This window comes from Arachis stenosperma, chromosome 6, assembly GCF_014773155.1.
Source record: "Arachis stenosperma cultivar V10309 chromosome 6, arast.V10309.gnm1.PFL2, whole genome shotgun sequence".
NCBI lineage: Eukaryota > Viridiplantae > Streptophyta > Magnoliopsida > Fabales > Fabaceae > Arachis > Arachis stenosperma.
In genome coordinates this window covers 138,625,788-138,650,950 of record NC_080382.1, presented here as the reverse complement: position 1 = coordinate 138,650,950, position 25,163 = coordinate 138,625,788, and the positions used below count along the sequence as shown (strand labels likewise).

The window sequence follows — 25,163 nt, the reverse complement described above, 5'->3', positions numbered from 1 at the left end:
GAACTATAATCTGGGAGGTATGATAAAGACGCTAAAAGGGAGAAACATTACCAAGAACAGATGAAGGGAGTCTATTGACAACATGAATAGCAGTAAGAACAGCTTCACCCCAAGTACGCTTAGGACACGAAGAAGAAAGAAGCATTGCACGGATGGAGTCAAGAATGTAATGGTGTTTGCGTTCAGCTCTACCATTTTGTTGAGGCGTACCAAGACAAGAAAACTCAGACAACATACCCTGTTCTGCAAGAAAGGTTAAGAGTTTGGAATCACATGTATTCCACAGCATTATCACGTCAGAAAACCTTAATGACCTTGGAAAACTGAGTTTTAATCATAGTAGCAAAGTTGATATAGATCTGAGGTAACTCACGGTGATTAGTCATCAAATAAATCCAAGTAAAATGGGAATAATCATCAAGGAAAACGACGAAGTATGGAGCTCCGCCTATAGAGGCAGTGGGAGCAGGGCCCCAAACATCAGAGTGAATGAGATAAAAAAGAGAGCAAGTAAGAGATAAATTATTATAAAAAGATAAAGGAAGTTGTTTGGCAGCTTGGCAAGAAATGCAATCAAAAGATTCATTTGAAACCTGACCTAAAACACCCTGAGACACAAGAGGACGCAGTTTTCCTAAGGAGGTGTGGGCAAGACGTTGATGCCATGAGTGAAGGGTAGAGGGAGAAGAAGCAGCACAGAGTTTTGGTATAGGAGCAATATGAAGATTCTTGAGCTCAAACAACCTTCCGACCTTACGTCCAATCCCGATGATTTGTCCCGTCTGAGGATCCTGTACACGACAACCAGAAACGAAAAAAGTGACTTCAAAACCCAAATCAACAAGTTGACCAACAGAAATAAGATTAAAGTTAGATTTGGGAATATAATAAGTATCAGGAAGATTAAGAGTTGACTGGGATATAGAACCCTTGTGTGTTGCGTGCAAGAGGGAGCCATTTGCAATATTGACAGAAGGTCCATTTGTAGTGGTAGACATGGACGAGAAAATATTATGCAACGGAGACATGTGATTAAATCAACCCGAGTCAAAGTACCATTTAGAATTACCTGGAGGGGTCGAAAAAGTAGCAGGGGTATTACCAGAAATGGAGAAAAGACGTTGAAGAAGAGATGCAATATGAGATAGAGAGATAGGAGACGGGTTGAGTAGATCAGGACGTGGTGGACGAGTAGGACAGGCAGTAATTAAATGTCTCGAGAGCTTGCAATAACGACAGAACAGCTGTGAACAATGGTAGCTAATATGACCTTTCTGGTGGCATGTGCGACATTTAACAGAAAGACAGTCGAGGAAGAGGTGTCCAGAACGGTACAGTTTCGACAGAATTTACCCTTACTATTTGTGGCAGCAAAAACATCTGGCTTTTTCATGATAGTAGTCACAAAGATCAAAGAGGGGAGAGAAAACAGCAATTTAGGAGCGGAAAATGAGAAATAGGAGTGCAGAATCGAAAAGAGCTCACCAAAAAACCTTAGGGAGGGTCCCACTGTCTGCCACGTTAGCAAGAAGGAACACGTGGCGCTACGAGATTGGACAAGCAGAACACGACAGGGCTGACGGGGAGGGGTGCCATGTGAGTGAGGAACGGAGCAGGTCGGGAACGAGGGTCGGGCGCGCAGATCAATATCGGGTCGAGAGAACAGCGGTGTGACACATGGCAGAAGCAAAGTCGTGGGTTTGAGGCGCTGGAGGCATCTGGAAGAAGAACGGCTAAACGGGGACAGGCAACTTTGGACGGCGCGTGGCGGCGCTTCCGGCGTCTTCCGACAATGATTTCGGTGGCGTTGGAAAGCTTGCAACAAGGAGAAGGCGAAAGTGGCGGCGGTAACGAACCAAAGCGTCGGGAGAGACTCGAAAAGTGAGGGCAAAGTACTGCTGGAAAAAACAAAAAGACGAGCTAGAAAGCAATTATTTCTGGAAAAAAAATTACCCTAAGCTCTTGATACCATGTTATAAACAAGAGACCAAACTAAAGAAAGTGTTTTGTGTATATTTCAATCTGATCAAAAGTACAATATACAAGGGATATTTATAGGTGCTAAATGAATCAAAGTAATAAAGGCATAGAATCCTACAATTAATATACAGATATGCTATATAAATATAAACGATACTAATTGATCTAAATTGATTCTAATAATTCTCTAACAATTATAATTTATAGTAATAATAAAAAAATATATAATTATCAAAAAATATAAATTAAATAAGACATATAATGGTTATTATATTAATACCACAAAAATTTGTCATTAAAATTGATTTTTGTGGGATAAATATTGTTTTGTTCTTTATGATTTGGAGTCAAAATCAAAATTGTCTGTAACTTTTTTTTTATTCAAAATCGTTCTCAACATTATATTTGGTATTAAAATCATCATTTTAATAATTTTATCCTTATCTCACTAACCCTATCTTCAACTCCATCACTAACAATCACACACACATTTAGATGAAAAAAAAAAAGAGAAAAACAAAAGATGGAAGAAGAAAAAGAGAAAGAGAGGAGGAGAAAGGACGATGCCGATAAAGTTGAAGACTGCCATCATCATCGACTAAATTAAATCTCTCTCTTTGAAGTAAAAGATATAGTAGAAGAAGGAGAAGGAGAAGTAGAGGTGGTAACATATCAAAGCAGAAATACGGAGGAGACCAAGAAGCAACAAGTCCAAGTGGAGTCAGGGAGGAGCAAAGTCAATGCAAAACCAGGAAAGCCACAACAATGGAGGAGGTGGATTGTGCGTAGAGGTGGACCTTTCCGTCGCGATCTCAGTCTCTCAACAGCAGCCACAGATGAGCATCTCAAAGCGATGGCTTCTCTAGTCCTTGAAGTTCTCTTCGTCGAAATGCGACGATACTGTATTAGCTAGCTCCAGCAAGGTTCGAGTTAGGGTCAGGTTGGGTTTTGGGTCTCTATTTGTATGAGATTAGGTGTGTTTGGTTGCATCTAGTCTTGATCAACTTTCTCTTTCTTCTTCTTTTTCTTCTTTTTTATTACTGCATTTCTTTTGTCTCTCTATGATTTAATTTTTTTTCTTTCTTACTTTCAATTGAAATATGAATTAACTGTGATGTTGTTGATGAGTTTGAAGAATTTAATTACAATAAATGATGTGTTTGTTATCATTCTTGAATTTTAATGCTATGTTATTATTGATAATGAATTTTTAAATGTCAATAATGTGTGTGTTGTTGATGATGGATAGTTGTGAAAAGAAAAATAGCTAGTAATTCTTGAGAATATAAGGAAAAGGTAGTTGATGGAAGAAATAAGAGTATTTTTGTTTAAAATAATTTAAAAGAATGATTTTATAGCAAATAAAATATTGAGAACGATTTTAAATTAAAAATAAGATTAGAGATGATTTCAGTTTTGATCTTCAAATCTTAAAAACCAAAATAATACTTCTCCCAAATTTTTGTTGTAGTGCCTGTATGGGACTAGGGATATCAATGGGACGGGGCGGGAGAGGGGGACGCCTCCCTGCTCCCCATCCCCATCCTCAGAATTAATCTCCGTCCTTGCCCCAATCCCCGCTATGGGGTGATAATTGTCCCCATTCCCATTTTTTGTGTTTTTCGTATTTTTCGCAGGGCTTTATTCCCCATCTCTCTATGTTTAATATTTATTTGAAAATTATAGTAAAAAACATTTAAAAAAAAAACTACAAAATACTATTACAAACACACAAACATATCCTATCCAAAATTATAAGTCCAGAAATACAATATAACAAATTATAGTTCATAAAATAAAATCTTAAAATACAACTTCCATTCTAAAAAAAGGCAATAAAATAAAGCCTTTAATATCAAGCATTCTTTCATTGTCAGCATACAACTTCCAACAAATATCTCCATGTTCTCTGTTAAAATAACACAAACATAAATATAAATATGCTAACATACATCATAAACAAAAATTTTACACATTAAATAAAAATTTGACATAATAAAAAAATAATTACCTAAATTAAAAAATCTCCATATCCATCTGATAGTCTCATGGAATTGAAATTTTCGACCCTGATTTACTTAAATTATATCAATCAACAAATTACGAGAGGTAAATTTAACATGAGATTAAACTTTAATACGAGATAAAAATTTGAGTTATTAATACTTTTACCTGAAGAGTGTATCCAATGTTGAGTGCACATTAACGCCTCAATAAGTTCATAATGCAATTTATTGCGATGTGGATGTAAAATTTGACCACCGGTACTAAAAGCAGACTCGGATGCAACAGTAAAAATAGGAATGGCCAAAAAATCTCTTGCAATCTTTTGTAAGGTTGGATATTTCACTCCAATATTTTTCTAATAGCTCAAAATGTCAAATTTTTTTAAATTTGTTTTATCTACCATAACACTCTCTTCTAAATAGAAATTCAACTCAGTTTTTACAACATAGTCTTCAGATGTGTCTTCTACAAATTGCAAGTAAATGAAACAAAATTTTTTTTTTGAAGATCCATCATCATCTCCAACATTCAAAGTAGAAGTTGAACTATCATCATTTGGAGCTCTTCTTTTAACCCTAGTCTTGAGTTGATATTTACATACTAATTCTTCCATCATTTTCTTGACTTTGCTCAATTGAAACTCACTTTGAGATCAATATATTTTAGGAAAAAAAACTTCAACAATTTCATCTTATATCTAGGGTCTAAGATAGCTCCCACAGTCATGACTTCATTAATTTGATCCCAATACTTTTCAAACTTACTAATCATATTTGTTGCCATTCTATGAATCATGTCATTGGAACTAACCAGTCATTCATTTAATATCAATCTCATTTTACACATCTTAGAAAAGTATAAATTTTTGGTTGGATATAAATTGTCAGAGAATAATTCAGTCACACTATAAAAGACTTCTAATTTATCAACAAGTTCATTTGCCATTTTTCACTTATCATCAGATGGTACATATTTATACAGATTAGAGATTCACGGTGTCTTAAACGCTAAAAATTTTTTCTATATGGCAATGCAGAAACAAGCATCAAATAAGTTGAATTCTATCTAGTTATGTTCTACAATCAAGTGCAAGCTTTTTCCTATAATTAATATTCAATTGTCTACAAGTCTCTTCAAAATTTTCTTCCCTCTTCTATGTTGTAACCCAAAATAAAACACACTGTGATTTTTTCAATGGAAACATATATTGCATTCATGTCATCTTTCACAATCAAATTAATAATGTGAGCACAACAATGCATGTGAAAAATTCTCTTCTCTTAATAAAGTTAGATGGTGAAATCTTATCAAGTACAAGATGAATTATGGCATCATTTGTACTACAATTATCAATCGTTAAATTTGACAATTTTCTATCTATGTTCAATCATACAAGAAATTCACCAAAACATCGCTAAGAATCTTAGCAGTATAGGGTGCAGGCACGTGTGCAAACCTAAAGTAATGTAAATATAATAAACAATCATGACATTATTAATTTAAATATATAAAAGATACTAAAAGTACAAATGAATTAGAATAATACCTCATAAGCCGACATTGCAAGTTCCAATTATTATCAATAAAGTGAGCCATAATTGTCATATAGTCTTTGTTTTAACAATCAGCACTCCACATGTCAATAGTTATAGTAATACGGCTTGAATTTTTTCCTAACAATTTTAGAAGTTTTGCCTTTTTAGCTTCATACATCTTCTCAACATCACTTCTCAATGTATTTTTTGTATAAAATATTTCCAAGCCTCAGAAGTTAATCCTTTTTTGTTAGGATTGTTTTGGACACTTTGACTAACTTGTTCTCTCTCTTGTGTTTCTTCTTGTTCTTTCTCTTGTGTTCTTTGAACATGTGCTTCAATTGCTTGATCCTCATCATCTTGAATTAGTTCTGTCTCATTATTATTTTCAATAGGAGTCAAACTAAAACTATCCATCCTATATAGTAAGATTTAATACAGAAATACTAAATTAAAAATCAATACATAAACAGAATCAACTCAAAACAAGTAAATTAAACCCAACAATTTAGAAGCATGAAATCAGAGTTATTAACAAATTGAATCACAAAATCAACTCAAAACAAGCCAAAATAAATTAAATCCAGTAGCTTAGAATCAACTCAGAATTATTAATAAATTAAATTACAAAATTAACTCAAAATAGGCAAAAATAAATTAACAAAATCAGTACATACAAAAATAAATTAACAAAATCAATACAAGCAGAAATAGATTAACAAAATTAGTACAAGCAAAAATAAATTAACACAATTAGAAATAATTAATAAAATCAATACAAGCAAAAATAAATTAACAAACTTAGTACAAGCAAACTCAAATTAACAAGATCAATAAACAAACCTAGTAATTAGTATTATTATCAAAATTTTAAACCAAGCAAAATAAGTACAAAAAAATAGAAATCAACTCAGAATCACAGAATCAGAGAATTTGAACTAAGTAAAACAAGCAAATTAACCACATAATCAGAGTTTTCAACTCAAATTAAATCACAGAATCAACTAAAAATAAGCAAAATAAGTACATGCAGAAAATCAGAAATTAACAAAATCCTAACCAAATCCAGCAACTCAGAATCACATAAATTATAATTAACAAAATCAAACCCTTACTATTTCATAATTATAAATCCTATATAACTAATTGCTTCAGATACATAGAAGGAGAGAAAACCTAATCTGAAGTCAAGTTGATGGGAAGGAGGAAGAGGACTAGAAGAGGGGCAACCGGTGACTGTTGCAGCGTTAGAAGCGACGCTCTCCAGTAGACGACGAGCAACAAAGAGATGGTGGAGCAGTGGGATCAACGCAGCGAGTAGCGAAGAGATGAAAGCAAACACGCAGACGCAGGAGTGGAGAGGGGAAGGATGCCGCGCCTGAAGAGAGAGAAAACGATGGGGTGAACAAGGTGGAGAACAAAGTGAAGAATGGAGAGTTTTGCAGTTTGAACAAAGTGGAGAATGGAGAGAGTTGAGGCCTGAAAGTAGAGAGTAGACGGCGCAGCAAGCAACAAAGTGAGAAGGAAAGACACTGAATAATAGGGTTAGAGTTTTTTAATTGGTGAAATTATTAAAATACCCCTATTTTAGTAATAAATTAAGGATATTTAAGTAAGTTCTAAAATTCGGAAAATTATCGGGAATGGGGTGGAGATCCCCGCTTGGGTCCTTGCGCCTGTCTCGAAAAAATTTTGCTCCCTATCCTCATCTCCACAGGAAAAATTCTCCACCATCGAAACCCCATTCGAAGTAGTCCCCACAAAATTTTCTGCCTCTTGAAAATTTTTGGCACCCCTATATAGGACTATTAATCCCTTCTTGGTGGACAAAAAGTATCACTCATATATAGCGACCACCAATTATCCTTCCAATGGTCATCAAATAAGAATTTTTTTTAGGAGTAAATTTAAAGTTATTAATTAATAGAACTGGTTGAAATGATTTTTTGATTATTTTCTCTCTCTTTTTTTTCTATTTTTGTTGTCAAAGATAGAAAAAATATGAAACAAAAAAATTAATCCATTTATCTGAAAATATGTATAAAAATTAAAAAAAATTGTCTCATTTTCATTAATAATAGTAGTAAAGTAATAAATTTTTCATTTTTTCAGTCTTTGACGGCGAAAATAAAAAAATACATAAAATTATAAATTTCTATATTACAATGTATTTGAATAAATAAATCTTTTTATTTAAATAAAGAAAATCATAGATTTCAATTAGGGCTGGTAAATTGGTTAATATGGCCTATTTAGATTTGGCTCATCTAATAATAATCTCACGGTTAAATATATTAATCTATTATTTAAGCTTGATTTATTCACGAATCATAATTTTTTAGTCTGAACTATTTATGATCAGTCCGATAAGTTAAATGGGTTGGTCTATTTATTTTTATATTAATTTTAAAACAAATTTTGACAAAAATATTATTTTTAGGTCAAAAAATTTAAATAAGTGATTCGGGTGGGTTTTGTGGAAAATAGATTAAGTGAAAAATAATAGTTAAGGTGAGAGATTAGGGGTAAGTAAACTTGTGAGGAAGACACTTCTGTTAATGACAAATAAACAATACAAGAACTAATAGTGAGGAAGAGAGGTGGAGATCGAACAAGTGTTGAGACCTCCACTAATGTCACAAGAGAATGAATGAGCTTTGTTTAAAGTGGACAGAAATGGTTTACAGAGAAGAAAAGCTCTCAGAAGAGGATGAAGGTGAAGGTGAAAGTGGACAGGAATGGTTTACAGAGAAGAGAAGCTCTCAGAAGAGGATGAAGGTGAAGGTGAAAGTAAAGGATGAAAAGGATTTCAAGATCCGTGAAGAAGAAGATGATCAAGGTGAAAGTGAAAAAGTGAGAGTGAAGGGTGAAGGATGCTTTACAGAGGTGGCTTGAGGTCCTTTTTATAGTGTAAAACCATGATGAAGAGGGCACCCCTTGGCCAATGGTTTTAGTCTGACATTTGGTTTACTGTTCTTTCCAAAATATCTTTTGGTATTTGGGATCACCTCAAGTCTTGTCAACTGATAAGGGATAGGAAGTTAATTCCCACACGTTAAACTAAAGCTCCTGACATGTGACATTAGTAAAGGGACATCTAGTTTGGTTTTTTTTCAACTAGATGACACATTTACACTACAAATCCAACCAATCCACTTCCACCAATATAGTTCCCACCGAAGAGAAATTCAACTCCTCAAGGTATTATTTTAGGTTCCATCCTTTTAGCCCAATACCTTTAGAAGGAACTTAACTCTTTTTTGACTATGTTTGTAGGTCATTATAAAAATAATTATGTATAAAAAAGGTTTATATTTTTAGTACATAATTAATAAGCAATGTGTTTTAGTTGATAGATCGAATTTTTGAAATGAACCAAAAAAAAAATATTAGCCAAAAATACAAATAAAAATAAATAAACCACCTGTTTAACTCATGGACTAATTTATTTAACTTATCACTCTTTTCAAATTAATCAGACTAAATTCATTTAATTCAAAATTTAAATAGGTTTAATTTTTAAAACAAAATTCACTCCTCTAAAAGAATAAAAGATCTAATCCGATAAATTTAATTAATTTTAACGGCCTAATTTCAACTAAATTTATATTATTATATTTTCATGAAAGATCCCTATCGATTCCTAGATATGATTTAGATCTTTCTACCAAGAGAATCCAAAAATCCTGTTTATGTCTATGGATCCCCGAATCCAAACACTATGATCTATTCATTGAAAGCTAAGCACGTATATGAATTTCTTTTGGCCATTGATTATAGTTTGATTATATATGCTATTTCAATCTAGACATTCACAGGCTTTATATATACATATACGTCTATTAGTGTTCTATCCTTATTCGAACTCTCGTATCAAATCTCATCACATGTTAAATTCCATTACACATTTACACAATGTTCATATATACATTTATGGTAAAACTTTATTAATTTATATTCACAATCAAAATATAATAGTAACTACTCATTTGTGTTAAATTTTATTTTCACTATTCTATATTATGAAATATTATTAAATTATTTCTACTACAAGAAAAGAGAGCTATTTTAACATTTTATTTTTTAACATCATAATTAAATGTCAAAATTAATATATATTTTTAACAAATATCACAAATGTCAAATTTTTTATGTTTTCTTGATAAATGATTTGACCGTAGAAAATTACTTCTCAATTTTGATACTCATTTATTTTTAATTTACTCCACTATTTCTCTTCTTCTCTGGGTTCTGTCAATTTTGATATTACACTGCTCTCAGTTTGGGATCATATTACTCATTCTTTTTCTTCAAAATCTCAATTTATTCTTCAGTTTCAAGATCTCATCTCATTTTTTGTTAAAAATTTTTGTTGAGAATATTTTATGGTCAATAAACGTCAAAATAAATAGTATTTTTAACGGTTAATAAATATCATAAAAAATATATTCTCAAATTTTTTTAACAAATTATTTTTGACCGTCAATATTTATCAAAATAAGATTTAAATTTTTTTCACAATTACTTATATGTTAAAAATACTATTTTTGACAAAACTTTTATTAATATATTTTCATAGTTAAAATAGTGTCAAAATTTATTTTTTTGACAAATTTTAATTCTTTTTTTACACATATAACTTTAAAAAATAATCTATATTGTTGTAGTGTTCACCGTAAAAGATTAATTATTTTAGTATAAAAAATATAAAGAAAGAAGAATAAATATATAGAAAATACATCAAATAGATAGGTTATTTTCTTGTCAAACTTAGAGAGAGTCACTCATATACAGAAATTTGTTGAAGTTGCATGATAGCATGGGCCATATGCATTCACTTTAGGACCTTACTAGGTTCTCAATCTCACTAGGTCTTTGTCAGACATTTTGTTTTTTCATTTGAGGGTGCATAAAACTAATTTAACTTTGTTCTTATTTTGTTCTTGTATCATTATTGTCAATGATAATAATAATGATATAGCAAGGAAATAGTGAAATACAGTAGTTCTTTTTTGTATTTAAGTCATTTCACACATTAAAATAATCATTTGATGTTATAAAGTTTACATTGCAAAATGGCCCCGCTCCGTTTACCTTCCACCTAAAAGAAACACGTGTCACCAATCAGCTTCGAGAAGCATAATTCCAAAACATTATTTAATTAAATTACTTACACTCATCATTGGGCTAATTTTTTTTTATATTGGAAGAGTGTGTGAGTTGTGTTTGGTTATGGTGTATATATGTGTTAGACACAGGTGTGGGACAGAGAGAAATTGGATCGTCCGAGTTCTTTGTTAAAAAATTCATTGACCACAAATCGGACCGTCCGATTAGTTTTTGTTTTTTTCTTTTTTATTTAAAATCAAATCGGACCGTCCGTTTACACCTTTTGTTTTTTTTTTTTGAACTGAAAATGGATCCTGTATTTTCAATTTTTGTTTTTTTTAATTTTTTCTTTTAATGAAAACGGACCCTCCGTTTTTAGGTTTTTTTTTTTTTTAAAAATTAAATCGGACCCTCCAAGTTTTGTTCAAAAAATATTTTTTTCTAGATCTCCTCTAATCGGACCGTCCAAATTCTTTGCTCTAAATCACTCGGTCCGATTTCAATTTCCTGGTACCATATGCAGGAAAAACACTCCTATTCTCCATAATGCTGTATCACCCCACATCTCCCACCATATTAAAAATAAAAAGCGTCATTGTTTAGTCGGAAGACTTCTAAATATTATTTTTCCGCTGCTTTAATCAATTCCATAACTTTTGAAATGACTAAATTGTTTCATAACTGAAAAAACCAAGCCACGCAATTTAGAACCAAAGGTGCCAGTAGCAAGTTTATAAGCTAAAGTTTCTTTTGAAGTTTAAATATTTCTATTAAGGAATCACTTTTTTTTTTTAAATACATGAATAATTATGTATTAATGAACATAAATGAATCTATTGTATAAAATTTTTTAGGTTTAATTACACTGTCGGTCCCTATAGTTTCATCGAATTTTCAATTAGGTCTATATATATATTTTTTTCAATGAAGCCCTTATATCATATCAGATTTTGTTCCTAAGTCTCTACTCTCTACCGTGATAAAAAGATTGAAATTAATGGAATATTCTGTTAAACTATACAGAATATTTAGTCAAGTGTTAGGTATATTCATTTTGCATAATGGAATATTCTATTAATTCCAACGTTTTTATCACGATAGAGACTTAATTATAAAATCTGATATAATATAGAGACTCAATAAAAAGAAATATAGGAACCTAATTAAAAATTCAGTAAAACTACAAAAACTAACAGAATAATTAAACTTTTTTTTATTAATCTTACATAGGATGACAGTTTTTTTTGTTTGAAACAATAAGAATCGAACACTAAATTTTTAGGTTATATAAATTATAATATTATATTATAAAATTATATTTTTTAAAAAAAAATTAAACTGATAAAAATAGACAAATAAATAATTATATTTTTATCAGAAAAGATGAATATATATAGGTTGGAGCTAGGTAGCAAAACACAACAATTAGAGGTCTTAACACTCTTGTCGCATGGAAAATCTCCCCACGCTGTTTCCCAGAATGCAGCAACATCAATTAGTCTTTAAATTCTTAGATATATATGCTTCCTTGACTTGTATACAACCTGCTATTGGAAATTCTTTCAATAATAGTATAGGTTGACATGTTAATTGAGTTGCTGTTTTTTTTTTTTTTTGTATGTGGACAGTTTTAATTTGGTGTGTTTTGAGGGTTGGAGTTATTAAATTGTTGTAATTTGTTAATAATTTGTCATTTGTGACAATTTTTTATAGCAATGTTGAAGACTCAAAGGAAATGAATCATAGATCATAGGACTTTTTCTCACTATATGGGTCAAATTTGTACACACAATCCAGAAAAAAAAATTGTTTTATTTTTTGAAGCTAAAATAAATACAAGATTAATATCACATGTAAATCAAATTTTTTTTATTACAAAATTTGTGAAATTGAGTTTTAGTTTATATAGTTTTATAAATTAGAATCAAAATACATATGTAGATTTCAAAAGTTGGTATTTATGAACCACACACAATTATGAAATCTACATCTATATTGATTCAAATTTCATTTATTTTGATTGTACAAAAATACTAACTTTTGTTATTTTCAACATCAATAATCGCCCTTAAATGGGTGTGAATTTGTCCAAACACAATTTGCTCTCTATGCTAACCGCCGTTAAATCTGCATATAATAGCAGTTGCTGAAAAGCGTCACTATCTATCAAAATTGGTGTAGCGGTAATTTTCATTTTGTGACGCAATATAAAAGAACCATATACTATACATATATATATATATATATATATATATATATATATATATATATTAAAAATTAATCAATAATTAGCCATCAGTATAAGAATTCATAATAGTTATATGTATATATTTATTTTATAAATAATATGCTTCATAAATAATATAATCAAACTTTTTGAAAATTCAATAAGGACCGAATTAGATTTATATTTATTATTAATTACAAATAAAAATACTAAAATTTAATAAGGATCGAATTTTTATATTCATGAAATTTTCAGTTATTCTATTATTGTAGATTTTTTTTTATTATTTTTATAATTGATTATTCTACTGAAAAATATATCAAATTAACTAATTGTTGATGTTTATAAAATATTTTAAATACCAAATTATATTCATTTTTATTCAAAATGTTAGCCACTTTGACATCTAGATATTAGTTAATGAAAAAAAAATGAGAGACCAACATACCATTAGTCAAAATGGTAGCTATTTAGGGATGTACGTAGATTGGATTAGATACAATATCTGCATTTTTTAAGTATTGAATCGGATTGGATATTAGTTATATCTGTATAATTGAATATTTTTTTAATCATATTTTTAGGTAAAAAATTCAATAAGAATGTTTTTTTTTTCACACTTTTAACCTTATCTATTTCTAAAATTTTTAATCAAACTTTTTTTTAAATAACAAAAATAAAACAATATAATATATGAACAATAACTACTAACTAAAACATACAAACAAGCAAATATAATACCCAAACATATATATATTTATTTATCTTTTAATTATTATTGTGCGGATCTGCGGATAAGATACACGGATACAGAGCAGATATTTGCGATCCGATCCTTAAAGGGTGCAGATTGGAACCTATCCGATCCGATTAGTCTATGAATCGGATCGTATCCACAATTTTCGGATCGAATGCAAATATTTACCACGAATTTACGAATATGATCGGAACAATGAATACTCCTATATATAGCTATCACACTCTTAATAAGAAAAAAGGGTTTAGGACTCCAGTTTTCAAAGTGGAAAATTATTTTACAGAAGACCTCTTATTCAAAGTTCAATTTGAAAAGAAAAATAGAAAGTGAAGTATTATTTTTAAATTAATCCAATTTATTCAAATATTAATTACAATATCAAATTTTTATTTACCAAATAAATCATACTACTTTATCATAAAACGATGTAACTCTACTTCATTTTCAACTCCACCTTTTAATCCTAACCAGCAAAAGAGCACTTTTGTTAGCGAAGATTGGACAAAAGCTAGCAGCATAATCACTGAATATTCCAACCTCGGTAAGCTTTCGCCAGCAATAAAAGTATATATACCATTTATTCCTCGCACCGAAAAAAATTATATATTTAGTACTTGGCTCAAAAAACTTGAGAGAGAAAAAAAAGTTTTATAACAACAAACACACTAAAAAAAAAAGACTAAATTCTAAAATACACCAATATTCACATAAATGACACTATCAAAGTTTTTTTTCTTGTTATTTTTTTCCCCTAGCATTTACAAGATTGGATATATAGCTAATATAATTCTTAGTAGCTTTAAGAGCATGACACAAATTTTATTTTATACTATTATTATCAGTTATAATCTCACTAAGTAAACAATAAAAGATACGAATAATGTAAACAACAGATTGCATTTGACATTCATTAATCATTCAAAACAAGGATTATATTAGCTATTATTTAAAAAGTATTATTTTTTTATACTTTTTCTATCAGCTATTAATAACTTAAATATAATATTAAAAAACGTTTTTCTAGATTTTTTCTATCAGTTATTGATGACTTAAAAATAATATTAAAGCAAAACTTTTGATTCTCTCTATACCATGTACGAATTTTACATATAATATGAGAAGAAAACGACAAATAGATTCTGATGTTTTATTTTAAAGACAAATAAAATTTTAATTAATTAAAAATACAAAAATGTCTCTCATTTTTTAAAATACGAAAAATTTAAGTCTTTATATATTTTAAAAAAGAAAACTTAATTGTGTTATATTTTAAAAAATAAAAAATATTTTTATATTTTCAACTAATTAAAAATTTATATGTTTTTAAATTAAAAAATCAAAAATTTATTTATATTTTTCTCTAATATAAATTACTACCTAAAATAAAAAAAAACACTGAAATATTTATCGCCATAAAAAATTGATATTAATACTTTTAATCCATATTATGTTCGTATATATAGCATCAAATCATGCTCTAAGTATATATTAGTAATAAGTGCTGGGAAAAGGAAAATTATACTTAGAACTAGAATTGGATTGTGTTAATCAACAGAAAATATATATGGTATGAAGTATGAACTTAAAATTAAACCCTGAACAGTATTTATTATTTCTTATTACTTTATACAACTATAGAATATATACACCCACACATACATACAGTATTACAAAACGTCATATAAGCCTGTTGAAATTAAAAATAAAAATAATAAAAATAAAACCGAGCCACCACATAAATTACATTCAGTACTGACAAAGCGTGTCAAAGTTAAAGTTTTTTTCCCCCAAAAAATAAATAATTAATAAAACATAAAAATACTAAAGGTTCTTAAATGAAATTTTTTATATTAACTAGATTATATATATATATGAATTTATTAATCTCACAACAATGCAAATATTATCATCAGAAACTATTAAATAGTTACATCTTTGGATTATTCATTGATCAAAGAAAAATAAAATAAAATAAAAATTCAAGTAGAGTTAATTTTATTTGAAGTTGATAGTTAGGAGGTATTAGATGATAATTTAGTCGAACTTATTAAATTATTTAATTACACTTAAATTTTTATCTTAAAAAAATATATATAAAAAATAAAGAAGCAGTAAAAAATTACAAATAGAAAAACAAATGAAATACACCAATTGTTTGTGTATGAATTTTCAGCATATCTCACTTTCTCTCTCTCTATATCTCTCTTTAAAAGAGAGAAGAAAGAGCCTTGAGAAACAAAATCAAATCCTTTTTCTTAACCTTCACGCCTCAATTACACCACACCCCACACCCCTCTCTCCATGCATTTATAAGGCTCACCCTTCTAACCACAAAATTTCCCTCTCTTTAAATTCCCATAACACCCCCACACTATAAAACCAACCCTCACTATCACTTCTTCATATTAAACCACTTCTTCTTCTAACACAATGAGAACTTCTTCTTCTTCTTCTTCTTTGGAGTGTGTTGAAGGCCCAATCATAGTCGGAGCAGGACCCTCCGGCATAGCCGTAGCCGCCTGTCTATCTCGGTACTCCATTCCTTCAATAATCTTAGAGCGAAGCGACTGCATCGCTTCGCTCTGGCAAAACAAAACCTACGACCGCCTCAAACTCCATCTCCCTAAAAATTTCTGCCAACTCCCTCTAATGGGCTTCCCACAAACCTTCCCAAAATACCCAACCAAGTACCAGTTCATCTCCTACATGGACTCCTACGCTTCCCATTTCAACGTTCAACCGAAGTTCAACCAGACAGTCCACGTGGCCGAGTTTGATCCCTCTTCCCAGATTTGGCTCGTTAGGACCCAAGACTCTCTCTACCTTTCCCCTTGGCTCATTGTAGCTACCGGAGAAAATGCCGAACCTATGATTCCCAAGATTCTCGGCATCGACAAGTTTCATGGTGATGTTGTTCATACTAGCGCGTATAAATCTGGTGACGCTTATAAGAACAAGAAGGTTTTGGTTATTGGTTGTGGAAATTCTGGCATGGAAGTTAGCTTGGATCTTTGTAGACACAATGCTAAGCCTTACATGGTTGCAAGAAATACGGTGAGTTCAAACTTTTTTTGCTAATTATTTTGTTTTTCTTGGTTAACTTTCATTGTTGCAAGTGAGAAAATATTAATATTAATTTAATTTTTAGTAGTTATCTTTTTTGGAAGTGCAGCTTACTTAGTACTAGTACAACGCCCAATCATTGTAGACATCAATAAAAGTCTTTTTTTATGGTTAATAAAAGATTTTCTTATATTACTTTATGTTATTATTGAAGAATGTAACCATCTCTTCTATTTTGTTAACTCTATTTTTATTGTAAAAGTTAGAGCATAAATAAAATAATACGTCTCCTATTGTTTCTCTAATGTGATGAGTGAAAACTAAAACAAAAAGGTTTAAGCTTCTCTATTCAAAAGTAAGATTATTTTACATAGGGACTAAATAGCAAAAAAAAAATTCTTTATTATTATTATTAATGAACCATTTAATAATGATCCGTATAACTGTGCTAGTACTGAAGCTGACGTCATGTATGTATGTGTTTTTCCCATTTGGGTAAGTAATCATCAATATTGAGTTGATGTCCTTTTTGCACATTTGGTGGTTCAATATATTTATATTTATGTGTCTAATGATGATGCAATATATGTGTATAGGTACATGTTCTCCCTAGGGAGATTTTGGGAATATCATCATTTGGAATAGCAATGGCACTATACAAATGGTTTCCACTAAAAATAGTAGACAAGTTTCTGTTGTTGGTGGCAAACATGATGTTGGGAAACACAAGTCATTATGGCATAAGAAGGCCCAAAACAGGTCCAATTGAACTTAAACTTGCCACAGGGAAAACCCCTGTTCTTGATGTTGGTCAAGTAGCACAAATCAAATCCGGTAACATTAAGGTACTATTTCATTTAATATATATTTTTTTTAAAAAATTAAAGTATAGTTTCTAAATAGCAAATTCTATTAAAACATTAATATTACCAAAGTGAGATTTTTTAAATAATATTAAATATATTAGAAAATAAAAAAATATTTTTGTATAAAGAATATTGTACTTTGAAAAGCTAGGGGCTAGGGGAAGTTTAATTTTGTCATATGTTGAGGCTAAGATTTGTTAGGGTTTTTCTTTTTTGGCTTTGCATAGGTGATGGAAGGTGTGAAGGAGATAACAAGAAATGGTGCCAAATTTGTGGATGGACAAGAAAAGGAATTCGATGCTATAATATTGGCAACGGGATACAAGAGCAACGTGCCTACTTGGCTCAAGGTTAGAAAATTAAATTAAATTAAATTAAATAATAAAATAAAATTGACCTGTTCTGTTGCGTTTTTAGCTCTATCTTATTATGAACCACTCATGACCCATCACTTTCTAAGGCTCTTTGGGACACATGCAAAGAGCAGAAACCTACAAATGTCTTCTTTTCTTCATGCAAAAAAGAAAGAATAAAATCACTTTGCCCTCTGTCCTGGGTTCTACCACTTTTTTAAACTATCTTTTGTTTTTTTCTTACACAAAAGAATAATAATTCTTAGAATTTTGAAAATAATATTTTTTTTATAAATATTATCAAATAGTAATTTAATGTAAAGCATTTTATACAGTACATTTATATTCATTTTTTTACTCATTTAGCATTATCTAATTAGATGCACGTGACAGTACATCAAAATTAATATATGAAAATAATTTAATAATAATATTTTTTTTTTTTACTGTGGAGTGAATATTAGTGAGTTGTGACGTCTCATGATGTGTGATGATCATGAAATATCTATCAAGGTTGCAAGTTGTAAAAGGGTCACACCAAAAAGAGAATTCTTTATACTCTTTTTCTACAGGCAGTGGTTCCTCTTACTCTGCTGAAAAAACCTGTTTGAGTCCCCTTGGTCAATTCATTCATTCTCCACTCCTTTCAAATTTAATTATTATGTCATCATTGACACAAAAACAAATATTATTATTATTATTTAATCAAATTATTTTTATTATTATTATCAAAGAAACTGTTTTCTCTATTCTGTGGGTAAAGGGTATGGATAGATGGAGCTATCATGCTCTGAAAAATCCTGCAATTTGTATCATATGGGCCTCTGTCACTAAATTCCAAACCATGATGCATCATTTTTATATGATAAATTAAAGGGTCGTCCTCATCATATATCATATGAAAACTTATATTCCTATATTAAATTTAAAAAAAAAACTAGCTTTTAAAATTAAATCAAACTACTCAAACTATTTATTTAATTTTTTTCCCTTTTGTTTCAGAGTTGTGATTTCTTCACGGAAGATGGAATGCCGAAAACGCCCTTCCCTAATGGTTGGAAAGGGAAGCATGGATTGTACACAGTTGGATTCACAAGAAGGGGCCTTTCTGGAACTTCCTCAGATGCAGTAAAGATTGCTAATGACATTGCTGATCAATGGAAAACCCTTAAAAAGGACAACATCAACAACAATTCACATATCATCCAACTCAACAATTCCTAGATCTTAGCTTATAATAATAATTATAACCCCACCCACAATAACATCTCCAACTTTTCTATTTGTAAATCCCCCCAAAAAAAAGTATTAGTTTATTTTCGTTGTTAAAGTTATAAATTTGATTTGATTTAGTTTTTAATTTTTTGAAATATTTAATTTAATACCTCAAATTATACTCTGTGTAGTATAATTTTTGAAATTGAATTAAATATTTTAAAAGATTAAGGGCTGAATTAAATTAAATTTATAATTTTAACAACAAAATTAAACTTTACTTTAGATAAAAAAAAAGAGATAGAGAGAAATGAAGATGAAATGAGAGAAAAGAGTAGAGAGTTAGGATCGCATGGGTTTTCTTTCTCTATTATTATTTTCTTTTTTTCGTCACCATTTCCATGTTTTTGTGTATGTACAATTTTGTATTTAGGAGAATATACGCGCTTTGCTAACTACTCATCATCAAGTGTTTCAGCTTTTTGTACAAAAACAGCTTCATAAAATGAAATGGTACCATTAGTACAAAGTACGAATTAAAGTGTATGTGTCGTTACATTACAATACAAATAAAGTAATTGAATGGCAACGACTAATTACGTGGTAGTTACTAGTTAGTTACTTTATAGAACTATAAAATTGTGGCCAACTATAGTTCGGTTCCCATTTGTCAAGAAATTGTTGGAACAACAAGGTATAATTTGTTTATTTATAATAATAATAGTAGACAGGTACATGTGTGCGCACCCACCCACACATATATAATAAAAAAGTCTATGAAATTAATAATAATATAAACTAACTGATTCAATTTTTTTTATTTTTTAGCTGATTTTTTAGTATAATCGTCAGTGGAAGTGGAGACACGAAGAAGCTAGAAAACATTGCTGACGGTAGAGTTTTTTCTTTATGCAATGGAGGAGTTGCGATAATGATGGTATCAGATATGAGATTTCATAGTAGAAGATGCAGATGGTGAGGGAGAGTGAGGAGATGGTAATAGATAGGTCTAACCGGAGAAGAAAAATAAAAGGAAAAGAGGAAAAAGAGGGAGGAAGAGAACAGTAGTAATAATTTGAGTGCTAATAACTCATATTAGTGATTGTTTTATCCTTCTCACGCACATAAACACTTAACTGTTAAGTGTGTGAATTTACATATCAATTCAGCATTTTCTGATAATAAATCATGTTAAAAAATAGATTAAAAATTGTTATATCTAATAAAAAATATTAAAAATTAATCTGTATATTAATTTTTTTTAGATTAAAATATTTATTTTTAAAATATTTAAAAATTGATTTAAGTTATTACTCTTATATATATATATATATATATATATATATATATATATATATAAATGTTTTCTTCCCCTTTGAACTCAAACTGAAACATCTTTTTCATACTTCTCAAAATTTCAGTCTACCATTTGAAGCTTGTAGCAGGGGTCAAAAATTACGGCAATAAATATCATTATATTTATACTTTTTTATGCTATTTTAATATTTATCATACTTAGATTTTATTTTAATTTTTTTCAGCCATGCTTAAAAATATTAGATATAAACTTTGTCATCCAATATTTAAATGTAAATAAACTTTTTAAAAATAATCAAAGCGTCGAGAAAATGTCATAAATTAATATTGAACTTGAAACTCTCTTAATTACTACATAATAAAAATTTTGTCAAAATCTAACAAATTTAAAATTCTTTGGTACGGTATACCGCCACTAGCCATCATAATATAAAAAGATTTTTAAATATATTATCATATCAGTATATTAGTAATTTTTAACTATTAATTTTAATTATATATATTATATATATTTTTTATAATTAAGATCAACTATTAAAAATTATTATAATACCGATATGACAATACACGTAAAAATTTTCTCATAGCATATTCCTCGTCTCCCTCCTCAATTTTTTAAGTGCCCTTTCCAAATTTCAAAGCTCTTCCAAGCATTAGATACAAAGGTAGAGTTATATCGAGTTGGAACGTCTAATTCCACAATATTTTTCTGTTGAATTTTAGCCTCCTTTACCATAATCTTAACCCTATTTATACAACCTAATGACACACATATACATGTTTAATCACATTTTTAATCATTTTTAAAATTGAACCTTCATCTTTTAGTCCATCATTTACAACAAGAGTTAAAATATACGCACAAGATATGAGTTCTAATTTTCTATTCTACTTTTTAAATAAGAAACAATGATATTATAATATTTTAACTAGCTAGTATTATCAACGGTGATAAAAAAATTCGAAATGTTGTCCACCTCAAAGATGCTTTTCAATTTTACTACCAACTATTTTTATCTTAAAATTCTTAATAAGGCTAAATTAAGAATTTTTTTTTTGTAATATAATCAGAATGAATGTAATAAAAGGTAGTTTAAGTTTTCCACATATCACCCACAATAAGTTGGCAGACAAATATTTTTATTTGATTGATTAAAAATAGACTTCACTTTACTTTTTTTCATTGGCATAAAGTTCCAACAATCCTTAGCAACTATGATCCTTCTAGGGATAGAAAATTTAGATTGCACAAAACTCATGTCCAAGACAAAGAACTAGGTTTAACAAACTTTCCCTTACAATTATCAGCCTTAGAAAATCACTAATGCTTATTTTAATTTCAATTTTACTTTAAGTATTAAAAGATAACACATAAATATTTATAAGACTATATATCATAAATAAATATTCGAAATTAACAGTAAAATGTGTCCTTCCAATGTGTAGTCTTAATTTAGTTAAAATTTTATATTATTTTTAATTATTGTATCAATAAAATTATACAAGTGGTAAAATTTTATTAATTTTCTATCAATGTGTGATATATTGTATCTCTAAGGTCACTACAAGAAATGCACCGAGTACCGTCAAATTTACCGTTAGATTTAGCATCGCGTATTATCGTCGATTTTATTGATGGATTTATAGATGGTTTTAAAATAAAATTCGTTTAGTCAAATCGTTACCGGCGGACTTTCGATTCCGACGATAAATTCGCCGGCAATACTTGGAGGAAAAACGAGGGACATAGGCATGAACTTTAGCGTGGGCTTTACCGTCGGATTTTTCCAACAATTAAGTTAAACGATGCGTTTTGGTGACCCACTATGAGTTACCTTTGGATTTTGCCGACGGTAAATCCGATGATAATGAGCCCTAAAATTGAAAGTATGAAATTTTCTCAGCTTCATTTCGAAAACCCTTTCTCTCTCTAACATCTCTCTTCCCTTTCTCTCTCTAGCCGTTTCCTATGCCCACCACTCCAACCCCGCTGCCGTCGGTCCCAGTCTCTCACTGCTGCCTTTCCGTCTCACGAAAACCAGCCAGTTTGTCCTCTCCCCAGGTACCAACCGCAACTCTGTCTCCCTCTATCTTTGTTCTTCTACCAGTGTCATCGTACTGCACCGGACTGCTGCTGTCGCCAACTTCATTGTCGTCTGTCAGGTCCACGTTAGTGAGGTTTCTACTCATTTTTATTATCTTAAATGTAATTTGTATATTGTTCAACTATTTTTCCCTAATTCTTATTGTTTATTTTTATTGTTTAGGTCATAATATTAAGTGCTCTTCAGAATAATATTGTTATATGAGTAGTGAAACTAAATTAAAATAATGAGACTTTTGAAATAATTTTTTTTTGTGTTTGAGATCTTCTAATGCGTTAAAATCATGACAAGCTCTGAGTATTAAAAAAAATAATTGAAACAATTTTTCTTTAAAGATATATAATTTATGAATTTAGTAGAGGTATATAAATCATCATTACTTTTATTTCAACTTTTTCTACAAGCAGTACTTGATTTAGATCCTTTTTTTCTTTTACAAAATTGAGAAAGTAAAAATAAGCTTTAGTAAAAGAGAGTAGGTGAGTTAAGGAGAATAAGTGAGTCAATCGGAATGAATAATATACATTTCTAAAATAATTATATATCTTGATTATATTATTGAATTCTAATATTCAAGCAAATAATTACTCTATTTTATACCAAAATAATGTCATCAATAGTTACTAGGTTATAACCAATGTTATGAACTTAGTTTTTGTTTTTTAATTCATTGTCCTACTTTTTCTTTTTCTTTTTTTGGTTCTCTTTATGTTCTCTTTAGTAGGCGAGAGATTTTAGGAAGAAGTCATGCTATAATAGTATAGTAAGTAAAAATGTTTGACTAAAAAAGCATTGGACCATCGTGAATATAATCCTATCCCTTTAGTTATTGTCTTTGTTAGTTTTCTCTTAAGATGATTGTGTTCTTACACACTTTTGCATTTTTCATACTGCTTGTATGTTCTTCAAATTTGATTGTGATGAATTGAGAAAGAGGTCTTGTTACTTGTTATCTTCAATCAACTAGTAATTAATGTTTTATGAAATTCTTATGATCTGAGTTTAATTAATTTTTATAAAATTATTTTTGTATGCTGACTGATGCTGTGAATTGAAATTGGTTGGATTTGTGAAAACTGTAAAGATGGTTATATATCTAATTTTAGGGGAGGTTATGTCTAATTTTTAAAAAAAATTTTGTTGAATGATTCGTGTAATTAATATGTATTGATTAGTGTTAATAATATATTCTCTTTGCAGAAATGATAACAGGTAGTAGAGGTAGACCACGTGGGTCTTGGGGTCGTGGTAGAGGTAGGGTTTTCACCAAATCTCTTGCGACTGTTTAATCATCTCCCTCTATCCCGACTACTCCGTCGACTCCTGTGACGTCACAGGCAAGTCAAGCGGACTAGCAAGTCATCATGGTCCTAAACTCGAACTACGTGCCTCCTTCTGCTATGCCCCTGCAGATCCAGCGACGACAAAGCTCGCAGTGGGTGATTTCTCTAGTGCCCCCAGTCGGATGCTAATTTACCACCGCCCATCATTCGGCTGAGGTTTGAATTATTCTACGTATTTGTTAATGCTAAATTTTTTCTCTGATAGGCTTGCACGAAACCCCAATGCTTGCACACAAGAAATCTCTAAGGTCATTAAGTCAATGTACGACCACCCGTGGCTGAGCTACACGAAGATCCCGACTGAGACTAGAGAGCAATGGTTTCAGCAGTGGATGGTAAGAACCCAAAAATGTTGAATTAATTAACTATATTTGGACTGTATTTTATTCCGACTAACTAATGTTGTTGAATCACTTTGTGCAGTTAAAATTCATATGGGATGCGGAATATAATCTCAATATCAGGAAGATCTACGACCACTGGCAGCTAAACGACTTCAGCAGATGATGAGCGACATTTGTCAGGGGTGCAACCACCTAACAGGATGGATCCGTTCATCCATTGAGAAAGAACTGAAGGCTTATTTTAGAAATGATGAGGAGTTTAAGCATCACCATCTGACGAGCGTCGCTGACAGGGCTTCGCCCAGGTCGTCGAAGTATACGGGTGGTTCGACGACCTTCATGAAGATTGAAAGCAGACTGGTGAGAATTTGTCATTGTTTAATTTTTTAATAGTTAGTTGAATTAATTGTTTAATTTGTTCATTCATTTTATTGGTTGATATAATTTGTAGTCTAAGTCGTTGGATCGTGAAGCGACACTAGTGGAGACCTTCAGGAATACCCATACTTTGAAGGTCAACAAGGAGAGATTTGCTGACAAATGGTTTGCGGCCAATTATGTGAGTTTTAATTAATCCTAAGTTTTAAATTTATTTGGTTTAAAGTCAATTAATTATTATATTAATTACGACGTGTGTGACACTGAAGGATTACATGCAAAGATTGGAAGTTGCAACCCAACAATCTCAGTCACCTAGTCAGACCAACGAAGCCGGCTCTGAGACTTCAGTGGTGGATCTTGATAGGGTTTAGCGCGAGACCGCCTCTGAATCCCACAAGAATCGCCGCTTCGGGTTGGGGTCGTTTTTCACCAGCGGCCTCTGCTCCTACGCGTTCGCGGCTTCTTGTGCCTCTACCTCTGCTGCCATCACTGCCGATCCCCAGGAAGTTGTCGACTTGAGGGAAGAGGTGCAAAAGCTAACACAGGAGCTTCACCAGCAAT

The 25,163-nt window shown here is 30.4% G+C and overlaps 1 protein-coding gene across 1 annotated transcript; it reads left to right on the top strand.

The window, feature by feature from the left end:
- The first annotated feature begins 16,045 nt into the window (after positions 1-16,045).
- Positions 16,046-19,121, top strand: LOC130934782 (probable indole-3-pyruvate monooxygenase YUCCA4). Its single transcript, XM_057864318.1, has 4 exons — positions 16,046-16,669; positions 17,275-17,523; positions 17,772-17,894; positions 18,900-19,121. Exons 1-4 carry the CDS (start codon positions 16,046-16,048, stop codon positions 19,119-19,121), a joined length of 1,218 nt encoding a protein of 405 aa, XP_057720301.1.
- Positions 19,122-25,163: the final 6,042 nt, after the last annotated feature.